Genomic DNA, 11,554 nt, shown 5'->3' with positions numbered 1-11,554 from the left:
GTTCAAATGTTTGGGGGCAGTAAGATTTCTTTTAATGATTTTAAAAGAAGCCTGTATGCTTACTAAGGCTGTATTTATTTGATCGAAAATACTGTAAAAACAGTAATATTATAAAATATTGTTACAATTTACAAAACTATTTTATATTTTATATTATTTAAAAGTAAATTATTCCTGTGATGCTCAAGTAACATTTATTATTAGTATTATCACATTTGAAAATGGTTGTGCTGCTTAATATTTTTGTGGAAACCGTGCTACATTTTTTCCAAGATGCTTTGATAAATAGAAAGTTCAAATAAAATAGCATTTATTTAAAATAGAAACTTTATGTAACAATGTAAAAGTTTTTACTGTCACTTTTGGTCAATTTAATGCATCCTTGCTAAATGAAAGTATTAAAAAAAATCCATTCTATAATGTACAGTTTGCTTTCATTTCCATGGTCGTTTAGTTTGAACCTTTTTGTTTCCTGTGTTTTTCTCTTTTGTTTCCATGGCTTCTATTATTTTCTATTTTACTGTATTGTCATATATAACTTATTGTTTGATTGATTTGATTCACCTGTTCCTTGTTTAAAGGGTAAGTTCGGCGTTTTACAAGTAAAGCCCTGTTATAAGATAGTTTCTGATGAAATCGAATGGTTAAGATTAAAATTTGGACACATGCTTCTGTCCTGAGAATTTTAGGTTTTTGTGTTAGCACTGTTCAGCAATGTTCTCATTTGTTGCCATAGCAACTGTTTAAATTCATTTGTTTTATCCCTTTAGTTTCTCTGTGTATTTAGAGCTCTTAATTTGAGTCATTCTTCGTCCATTCTCATTTATTTTTAGACGGTTGTTTTCTCCTGTGTTCAAGTTTTTGTGTGTTTATTGTTTTAGTTTATTGTTAAATAATGTGACTGCTGTGTTTAGATCCTGCCTTAACTACTCTTCCTTGCTGCAACCGACTGTGACATTAGAAAAAAATCTTACTAACCCCAAACTTTTGACCAGTAGTGTATAATTGACCTTTCAAATAATGCCAACATTAACAAACACATAACTCAATAGTATTTTGAAGGTATTTTTTATTATATGCTGGGAATCAGAATAATTGCAGAGGTACATTCAAATATTTTTAGCAACTACAATATATTCTCAGATTATAGTTCAGTCTGCATATTTGTGAGGCATTATCCATACACTTGTACAGTTTTTAATAATCCAAAATCACTAAGTCTGTTGAATTGTCAATTGCAAATAAATGTTGTCTTGCTTATAAAAATCTACATTTTCCTTTTTCATTCCATTTAATAGTCATTTAAAAAAAAAATCATAATGACCATGTGGTTGAAAACATCACTGGAATACAGAATTATATAAAAAAGATATATAAAAGAGTTTAAATGTCTAACAAGGCAAAGTCAAGGCACAGAAACAATAAGGCAAAAAGTTGTTAATAGTAGCAAAATACGGTACATTGTAGTTTATCATGCAGTATTTTTGCATATTGTGTTCCGTCCGTATCCCTTCCAGGCCACCACTGCATGAAACACACAAGGTGAGTATTCTGGAAGCTATGCAAAAGTATATAATGATTTATGTGTTTTAGAAACGAGCACGGATACGATCCAGTGGGTCTATGTCCCACATCTTCGAGTCCCAAGCCTGGAACCAGCCAGTGAAGGTTGGGGGCTCAAAGCCTTGCTTTATAGTGATGATTGGGGTGCCACGGCGACCAGAGGGGTCAGAGTCCACATATTCTTTTGCTGATGGCAAAGAAACATTTTATGACATTTAACAATCAGGAATTTTAGCATTCAGTGACAATGATAAACCAAACTTAATTCTCCATTATTGATACACATGGACTGTTCCAGTTGAGATTTTGGTTGTTGGTGCCTTAACTGAGTTTTCCTAACGATATACTTGTCATTTTCATAGGTATGAATGGAATATTAAGTTGGTTAGTGCTTCAGCATCTTAACTTGCCTATTTGATCTGATCCAGTCCGCTCCACCTCGTTGGCATCATTACCAATCCAAAGAAAGATCTAAGGGAAGAAGATAAAAAAAAAAGTTCAGCAATATACCTTAGTCGCATTAGAAGCCATATTAAATTTAACACAGATGAAAATGAGGCTGTGAGAGATAGACTTACAGTCTTTACAATGGCATCCACTGTATAATAATTCTCCTCTGTATATGTAATATTCACAACTTTTTGGGAAATTTGTTTTGTCAGCTTAATCTGTATGTTGGTATTCAACATTAAAATCCACTGAACTGTACTTCTATCCCTCACAGCCTCGATTTCCTTCCTGTCAAAAATTAAATATGGCGCTACCCTGATTAAGGTCTATAACTGAACTTCATTTTGTGCTCTTTTCCGGTTTAACGCCCACTTTTCAAGAACCAGTCAAATGATTGAGGATAAAATCTATTCTCATCCTGCTTTTTTTATGGTTGGATATCCTGTTTCACACATAAGAAATGTGTTTTAAACATAATTTCATGTTGACTGTAATTCATCAGTATTTCAAATGCTAACCTGATCCCAGGTATCCAGAAGCATGACATCATCAGTGGCCAAATCAGACTGGGTGAACTCTCCAGGAACTTCCTCAGCCTGAAATGAAAAAGGAGATGTATAGTGAAGTTTATGCAATCAATTAACAAAGAAATTTCAATTAGTTGCAAATCCTATGTTAACTCACAATTAGACGTCCAGTCTTGTTGGAGCAGCCAAACAGACGAGGAGGTTTAACACTCTTCTGCAGACTTTTGGAGGTCTGATAGTCCTTCTTTCCACCCAAAGCAGACCAAAACCCAGCTGAGAGGAGAAAAATGACAGATGAAACAGACCAATCAGTTCAAAGCAACAGGAAACGTGATTAGGTTAGGAATGCCTTTTAACTGTGTAAATCACAGTGTCCGAACATTTATAAAAAGCATACACCCACCCGGCTCTTTGCCCTCGGAAATTTCCGTAATACTGCCTCCCAGGAAGCTGCAGATGTATTTTGCAGCAGCCATTTCTTCCTCTGAAGCGGCCACTCCTTTCCACAGAAACAGGCCGTCAGGAAACTTCAGCACAAACACATCATTAGTGTTCAATTTAGATGCAGAAGGTTCCACCTGGGTGAGAAGAAAAAGAGGAAGATTATTGCCTGATGGTCATTCCTGACTGTGTCCACATTTGTGTTCGCTTCCATCACCGACCTCCACAGCGCGTGTTGCACGGGTTGAGCTCTGACGGATATGGAAGAGGCGAGTGTTGCCAGCCCGACTCTGACCACCTTTACGTGAAGTCCCACCCAAATGGATGATCATGGGCTTCCCCTTGAACAGACTCATCAAATGGGCCGGTTCCTGGCCCTGAGTGACACGTACCTGCAGGGCGACATATCCTTTAGAAATCCTTTATAAAAATGGAAAGTAGAGATGCATAGTTTATCTGAAAAATATTTAAGATTACAATGACATCTGCCACGGTAATCTGATCCTGAAGTGTTGAAGCATTTCATGTACTGCCATCACATTACAATTTCTTGAAGTTTGACCAATATTATTAGTTCATTATTTGTAAAGCTTACCTTTAAGTGAGCATTAGATGATGGCAAATTAATATACAATTATTATTATTGAAAAATGAAGTATTTAATTTCAGCTAATTTGTGTTCAAATATTTGGGGTCAGTAAGATTTTTTTTTAAAAGAAAAATTTATATTTTTATTCAGCAAGGACATAGTAAATCGAACAAAAGTGACAGTAAAGACTTTTATAATGTTACAAAAGGTTTAAATTTCAAACAAATGCTGTTTCTTTGAACTTTGACCTCTCGATTAAAGTATAAATGTTTTGAACAGTGATAATAAGAAATGTTTCTTGAGCATCAAATCACCAGATTAAAAATGATTTCTGAAGGATCATATGACACTGAAGACTGGAGTAATGATAAAAATTCTACTTTGCCATCATAGGAACAAATTACATTTTAAAATATATTAAAATAGAAAACATAAATTATAAACTATTTAAATGATAATATTTCACAATATTACTGTTTTACTGTATGCTAGATCAAATGTAGCATTGTTCAGCATAAGAGACTTTTTTCAAAATTTTTAAAAATCCTAACGACCCCAGACTTTTGAAGGGGAGTGTATTGATCGATATCAATGAATTAAACCAAATGATAACGATACGGTACAGATATATTGTTCATCCCTAGAACCAAAGTGAAAAGCATCAAATTATTTTGGAATTATTTTGAATTTGAGAGCTAGAAATAGAAAACTCTCATTATAATTAACAAGGAACAATGTAAAAACAAAAAGACAATTACTTAACCTATATATATATATATATATATATATATATATATATATATATATATATATATATATGTGTGTGTGTGTGTGTATAAAGCATGGAATAATGACCAGACTCAAGAAATTAGGCCTGAGTTTGGTAGTACCTGAACAGGCGAACCGCCCATGGAATCATCCAGCTTGACAGTTAGAAAAGCTGAGGCAGCCAGCTCATCTTGTGTACACTTCAGTCCTTGCCTGAAATGAAAATCAATATATCTAATTAGAATATTAAATATTGACTTGATTGGATAAATATTGGCTAATCAGGTGGTTAAGGAGTACGTTCCGGCATGTCATCCTGTGACTGTCTTTACTTACCAGGTGTAGATAATGTGTTGCTCTCTGCTTCCTTGGAGATAGGTGTAAAGAATCAGGTAACAGTCTCCTCCATGGAACTGCCCATAGCTAGAAGGGTCCACAGGAACTCTATCCCCACCCTCGACCCGCCACACCTGCCGAGGTCCAGAGCAATGGACTTCATACAATTGCAGTGTTGTAGTTTACAATAAAATCAACAGCAATCTTGAATTTTAAGCAATTATAGTTCAGCCCATTCAAAGGGCTCTTTAGAATAGAGCTTCTATGAGTTTGTAGTTCATTTTAAATAAATGTTATAACAGCATTAGCAATACAGATTGATACTTAAGTTTTAGAACAGCTGTGTTATTTATCAATATTTAACTTGTTAGGTATTCAAAAATCAGGTTTTACATATGTGCACTGCAGTATAGGACAAATTACTTTAAAGTCTCTTCAAGCAATGTTAACCAAAGATTGTCACATTTACCGTTATTTGGAAAATTTTCATGGTGGAAATCAAATAATTTCAATAGAAATCGGTGCCACATGAATTTGCTGCGTTCACTACCAGAAAGCTGCTTGATTTGAAAGTGACTTCTGTGTAGGCTGTGCTTCACACATTGCTACACTATTGTTAAAGTACAATGGACCTTTTTGCCCACAAAATTTCTCTAATGTGACTGCACCTTTAAATTGAAAGCATGATTCTAAAACCAATTAGCAATTCCTGAGGCAATTCCTGGCTCAAAAACACTGAAGGCCCGTTCAAACCAAAGACCATAACTACAACAATAAAGATGTAGTTTTAAAAACCATTAAAAATATAAAAGAATAGAAGAGTCCAGACCAAAATTACAACCATAACGGCAAAAGAGAAACAATTGTTAGAAAACGATTTTTTCCAGCTGATGAACAATAAAAACAGCCAATTAGCGCGTGCTTATAATAAACAACGTTATCGTACGTTGGTGTAGAGGCTTTTATAGTTATCGTCATTATTGGTGTGAACAATCCTTAATTCTTCTCTTGGATGATCTATGGTCCTTGGGGTGATGAGCCCCTATATTTGTACCTGAATCTTGCCAGAGCCGTCATCCACCATACCATGCTGGGAAGCCATTTTTTGGTTGGAGTGTAGACTGGAGGCGTCAAAGGGAACCTGCGGGACACGGGCAATGCGGCCAATGCTGTAGGCCTGGCCTGGACCTGTGGTTTGATCCTTATCCTTCCAGTTACTGAAGAACTGTTTGAACAGTGTGGTCTCACCTCCAGCTGGCATAACCTGGATCTGATCACAAAAAGTTAGATAGACTGGTTAGAATTTGGCTTCTATTTAATCTACTTCCATTAATAGGCTAGAGTCTGATACCTGTGTGTTTTTGGGGTAGTTCTTGTCTTTGACAAACTGCTCTGCCACCTTCATGGCTGCCTTACGTTCTTCAGTGTTTGCACTCGGTCCTGAAAGGTCAAAATAGATGAAACTGTAATAAAGTCATAAGCAGCCATCTAAGGTAGCCTATATCTTTCACCCTGCAGCTTTAATTAATATACAGTATATGTAATATAAGGACATCAAAATAAAATTTGACCATACCTTTCCAAAGAAAGATCTTGCCATCCCCTCCATTGTCCAGGATGGAGCACTCGGCAGGATTGAGCATCTCCTGTTTGAAAGGGCTGCTCTGGGCCACCAGAGATGTCTTCATAGAGCCTGCAGCATCAGATACCTAACCCAGACAAAACACACAAATCCATTTATAAAATGCCATGAATACTACACAGTTAGCATAATACAGTGCTCATGGTAACTCTGATATGTGCATATAAATAAATGTACCATGTAGAGTGAGCCCTTCTTCTGATTGCTTCTGTCAGTCGTCTCATCGTCAGGACTTCCTGCTGGGATGTTGGGCTTGGGCCCAAGAGCCTAAAAACAAACAAATACAATAGGAGTTTCCACAGTTTTCTCCAAGGCAGAGGTCAACCCAGGGCACAAAAAAAGACTACAGTGCAGAACCTCAGGCAAGAAGTCAAAATGAAAACCAGATGAACTGGCATTCTTTGCTGACTCACTAGATCCCGTTTTTACTATTTACTGTTTACTCATTTTTACTGTGACAAACTTATTCCAGCTTTCTTTTTGTTTCTGTACCTTACCCACTAACGCATGGTGTTAGACAAGCAATGCTAAGGTCATGAGTTAAATTTCCAAACAATACATGAACTTGAATATCCTGTAAATTTGTATGCCATGTGAATGTTTACAGATTCTTTGTTTTTTAATTTATCCAATGTCTCTGTTGTGTCTATGTCTTTTTTGTATTACTGAAGCCTGTTTCTGTAACTACAAAGATGGTCTATGATATTTGGAGAAAACTATCTGGTAGCATTCCCATACATTTCAAAGACCGTTGCTCAGAACTCCTGTTTTTTGGAACAATATGAGAGAGGCTGGTAGATGCTGTAACTGGTTCATGCTAACCAGACAAACTTCTCCCTTGGAACATAAAGATGATGTAAAGGTAATGAGGCAAAGTTTGGGGCTTACATTCAGTTTAAAGTCAAGTTTGCAGTTGATAGTAACAAAGGTTCAGAGTTTGAGCAGATTAAAAGATTGAAGGAGTTCGGCACACGTGATTAAACATGTAAAAAGGTCAAACAATTGTTTTAAAAATTACAAATGGATGAATTGCTCAAAATAAGATTAATAACATGCCTTTATAAAATAGATGTGAATTTCCATTTCATGCCGACTTAAAACTCTTTCAATTTGAGCTGTAGTCTGATAAAGATGTTCTACCAGTTCATAGTCACCAGTATCCTTAGTTTACAATTCAAAAAACTAGAACAAACTGATCAAGAAGGTCAGTGATGTTACTGGTTCATCTAAACTATGTTGTGTTCCATTAAATAAAGACTCTGAGCCACCACTGACAATGTTAATTATGTCTTGACTTCCTGCCACAGCAGATACTCATTCTGCGTACACACTGCATGTTTAAACTTGCAACATAATGGCACATAGTTTTTTATTTTGTAGAAGAAGGTAAGACTTACACTAAGGACAGCCTCTGGCTCAGAACCGTCCTCAACCATTTGCAGACTGGCACGTCCATTTCTCTCATTATCACGAATACCAATTGCAACCTCGGAGGCTTTCAACCGCTCAAAACGATTGCACTCACTCCCACACCATTGGTAGATGTCCTAGGATAGGATGTAATATGATTTGTGAGGTTGTGAATTTGGGATTTCTCAAAATGACAGCACTAAAGAGATTTATTAATCACTTCACCCCATGTATTTCTGACCTTGCCGAGATCAATGATGAAGCAGTCTCCATGATTGAAGCTGGCCCAAGACATGTTCACCTCAGTGGCACGAATGGCACGTCGTCCTTTAATGTGAAGCACACGCTTCACGTTCATATCATTGGTCACCACATGCTGGAAGCCAGAGGCCACACCACCTTGCTGTGTAGGGAAAAAGACAATGTGCCATTGAACAAAACACACCAACAAGTGTAACGTGCCTGTTACATTACAATAAAAAAACATTCTCATAATACACAGAAAATAAATTGCCGATGGCATTACAGCGAAAAAGTAAAATGCACTTAAAATGTAAAAGGGAGCAGATAATTATCTATCAAAGCAATGCTCTACGAAAGTCCATTCTTATTTTATAATATATTTGCAAGGGAAAATTGTATATAAAGTTTTCACTATTGATTTGAATGTGGTTTGTGAGATCCTCCTACATGAACAAATTTCTTATCTGTAAAAAATTAAATAAACATTATTCATACACTACTACAGAGCCGTAGCCACCATAGACATTGATGTTAATGCATCCACATTATTTTTTGGATTAGTGGTCCATCAATATAGGATTTTCTTACAAATTCTCACATTTTTGCATTTGTTCCCCACTGTTACCCATTGACCTTAATTAACTTTCCGCCAAAGAGGCTTTTATTTATAACTAAAATGAAATATTCAGTATAGTGATGCTAGCATATATTATATTATATTCTTCTGGCAGCATATTTTTGACAAAAATAATACATTTCCAATGAGAAAAAAGTTGAGTTTAATTGGAGCGCTGAATTTAAAATGAAGCATGTAACCAAAATGACCCCATTTTGTCAGATTTGTCAGCAAAACATTTTTTTTCTCAATCAGCTATCCGTAAGGGTTATTACCTTGTACTTAATTCCAGTTTTAAAGTAGCCAAGGAAGGTGACAGACTCATTGTTCTGAACCTCACGGTACTGGACTGGTGCTCCACCCAGATGATCGTCCAGCTGCATAGCAAAGATGGCGGCAGCTCCACCTTCATCCTGAGAGCACTCATTACCTGTAGTTTAAACAGACACAGACAAATATCCAAAATAAAAACAGTGTCAAGGTGTTTTGCTGTATCTGCTTACATTCCTGATAAGAAAAAAAAACATGTGCCACGTCCTTGAAAGGGAACAGGTTTTTTTTTGTTGACATTAGAAATTTGGCAAAGGTTTAAATTATTAAATGTGGTAACTTCTACTCACCCAACCACATATGGACATTGTAAGACGGAGCAGGAGTGGTGTAAAGGACAACATAGGCGTCTCCAGTGTAGAAGTTTCCTTGGAGCTGTTTGGGGACCGGTTTCAGGTCCATCTTCTCTATTCTCCAAATCTGCAGGCCAGGTGCTTTACCTGCACTCTGGAACTCCTTGTGGAAAACCATGATTCCTGGAAAATACCGGCACAAGAATGTTGGGGCTGGACTATGACTATGACTATGACTGGACTATTTTTTGAAAATCCAAACAATTCTAAAACCAAATGGTCTGAAGTTGATAACTACTGGGAGGGTGATCAAAAAAATCCACGGTGGATCTTATTAAAGAAAAAACTGAAATAGCAAGAGTCCTTATTATTTACTCATATCAGACCAAGGTCATCATTCATCTAATACATATTCTAAAAGAAAATGACTGCAAACATCCATTTCATTCAAAATATGTATTTTATATAAATATAAGGTAAATGTGTGCATGCACATGGTAAAAAATAATAGACTCACTGAGAGTCATGCAGGGTGCAGCAGGTGCATTTATTCTCATAGGACAACATGAGAATGTGTATATTATCAGTTGCATGAAAGAACAGCTAAGGCTGGATGTACTCAGTTGAAGTACAAGTTGTGTGCAGCCCAGCAGGGTGAGGCAGCCAATAAATGAGTCATGCTGCATTATTACAGCTGTGGGCAGACATGCGTGCCCAGTTCCTTTGACTTTACCAGGAAACGTTTGATGCAAAACATACATTTTGCATGGGTTTTAGATCTGCCAGTTACAGATTCATGTTGTCAAAAGAAACAATGTGATTTATCCTTAAATTATTAGAGGTGACATGAACAAAGCCACATGGTGCAAATATAAAGCCTGCAGTTATAAGTTCATTGCACTTTTTCAACCACTTTGAATCTAATTAGATAAAGTCAAAACTCTTAAAACTCATAAAAAGTAGACATAAAGTAGTTTATTGGTGACTTTTTTGTTTACCCAATTAATATTTTTTTATTTATTGTGGTTCTAATATGTAGCCAAGATTATTAATTTATTTGAATAATTTAATTCACATGAGATGTATGCCTATGGAAAATAGGATAGTTTCCACCATAGACTGTAAAAAAAAAGGGTTACCACATAATTATTGTAAGGGTGTGTCTGAATGGTCACGCCCAAATATTAAAGTAGCTACTAGCCGGGATTTTGAATAAACAAATCAATTAAATAAGAACTATAAGACTTTTTTATTATTAAATAAGAACTACTAAAAGTCTACATCCAAATTTAGCAAATAAAATGTTATTTATTTAGCTAGAAGTTTTTATTATTTATTCAGGAAAAGTTCCGCGCATTAGCCTATCACAGATGTCTGCAAAGTAGCTACAAAGGAATAATGGCAACTATATAGGCTATTTATTGTAAATATAGATCAAGTGTGACCATCAGAAAAGCGGTCTGCAGAACTCCACGTCCGCATTTATAATGAAACTGTTATTTCCTGTGATTCACTTTCCGTCATAAAGCGGGATCTGCGTAGGCTATAAAATGCAAAAAAATAAATAAAATCCTCTACCGTGAAATTCCCCATAAAGACTCCATAAAGACTATATACATTTATAATATATATAAAGTGATAACCCAGATAAATGCATAGTTTATTCTGAACTCAGCTGTCTTTCGGAGACTGAATAAAGTAGCCTACGTGACTAAAAGGGATGTTTGTTTAGTTCTCTTACCTTCCTGGTCAAGAAAATGCACAGAAGGCGATGAAGAACAAATCTGGTTTGAGAAGCTGCTCCTGGCTTAGTCCAGATTCAGTTTCACAAGTTTAAATGGATGCAAGCCGACTTTAAATGATCTGCCGTATTTTTTGGGGAGAGGCAGATGCGAGTCCTCAGCCAATGACACTCTCTGTTTCTCTTCCCCTCAGGCTAAACTCTAAACCCACATTATGCAACTTTATGGCACGAAGTCATCTCACTCCCCCCAAACCAAATCACACCATAAGCCAGCATTACGCCTTATTCTTTCTTCTTATAGGCCTATACAGTGCAACATCCATTACACATACAACTAAATGCATTACAAACTATGTGGTGAGTGCAGCAAGGCAGTTAAAAAACGTCAATGTACTTGATGCATTTAGATTTTAGGTGTGAATGTGAATGTTAAAGGGGATATATTTGTATAGTGTGTATTTTTTGGGTATGACTGGTATCTTTTATTATTAATAATAATAAACATAAAATATCTGGCAAAATGCAGTTTGAAAAAATGTGGGCAGCTGTTCCATTCTTTAAATGGCTCATCTCCATAAGATAAGCATATATAAAGTTCAAAG

At 36.0% G+C, this 11,554-nt stretch overlaps 1 protein-coding gene across 1 annotated transcript; it reads right to left on the bottom strand.

Moving 5' to 3' along the window:
* Positions 1–1,052: 1,052 nt before the first annotated feature.
* scinla (scinderin like a) lies at positions 1,053–11,317 on the bottom strand. The gene is made up of 17 exons (XM_077198937.1): positions 10,950–11,317; positions 9,206–9,391; positions 8,861–9,015; positions 7,968–8,129; positions 7,714–7,863; positions 6,494–6,583; positions 6,251–6,383; positions 6,026–6,114; positions 5,729–5,944; positions 4,675–4,808; positions 4,461–4,551; positions 3,203–3,373; positions 2,944–3,118; positions 2,698–2,813; positions 2,532–2,609; positions 1,974–2,034; positions 1,053–1,750 (listed from the first exon to the last, which is right to left on the bottom strand). Exons 2-17 carry the CDS (start codon positions 9,384–9,386, stop codon positions 1,590–1,592), a joined length of 2,163 nt encoding a protein of 720 aa, XP_077055052.1. The 5' UTR covers positions 9,387–9,391; positions 10,950–11,317; the 3' UTR covers positions 1,053–1,589.
* Between the last annotated feature and the right edge of the window lie 237 nt (positions 11,318–11,554).

This window comes from Siphateles boraxobius, unplaced genomic scaffold, assembly GCF_051911475.1.
Source record: "Siphateles boraxobius isolate OS27281-9 unplaced genomic scaffold, OSU_SipBor_1 41, whole genome shotgun sequence".
Classification (NCBI taxonomy): Eukaryota; Metazoa; Chordata; class Actinopteri; order Cypriniformes; family Leuciscidae; genus Siphateles; species Siphateles boraxobius.
Note: the sequence above shows the minus strand (reverse complement) of the source record. Positions and strands in the feature narration are given on the sequence as shown.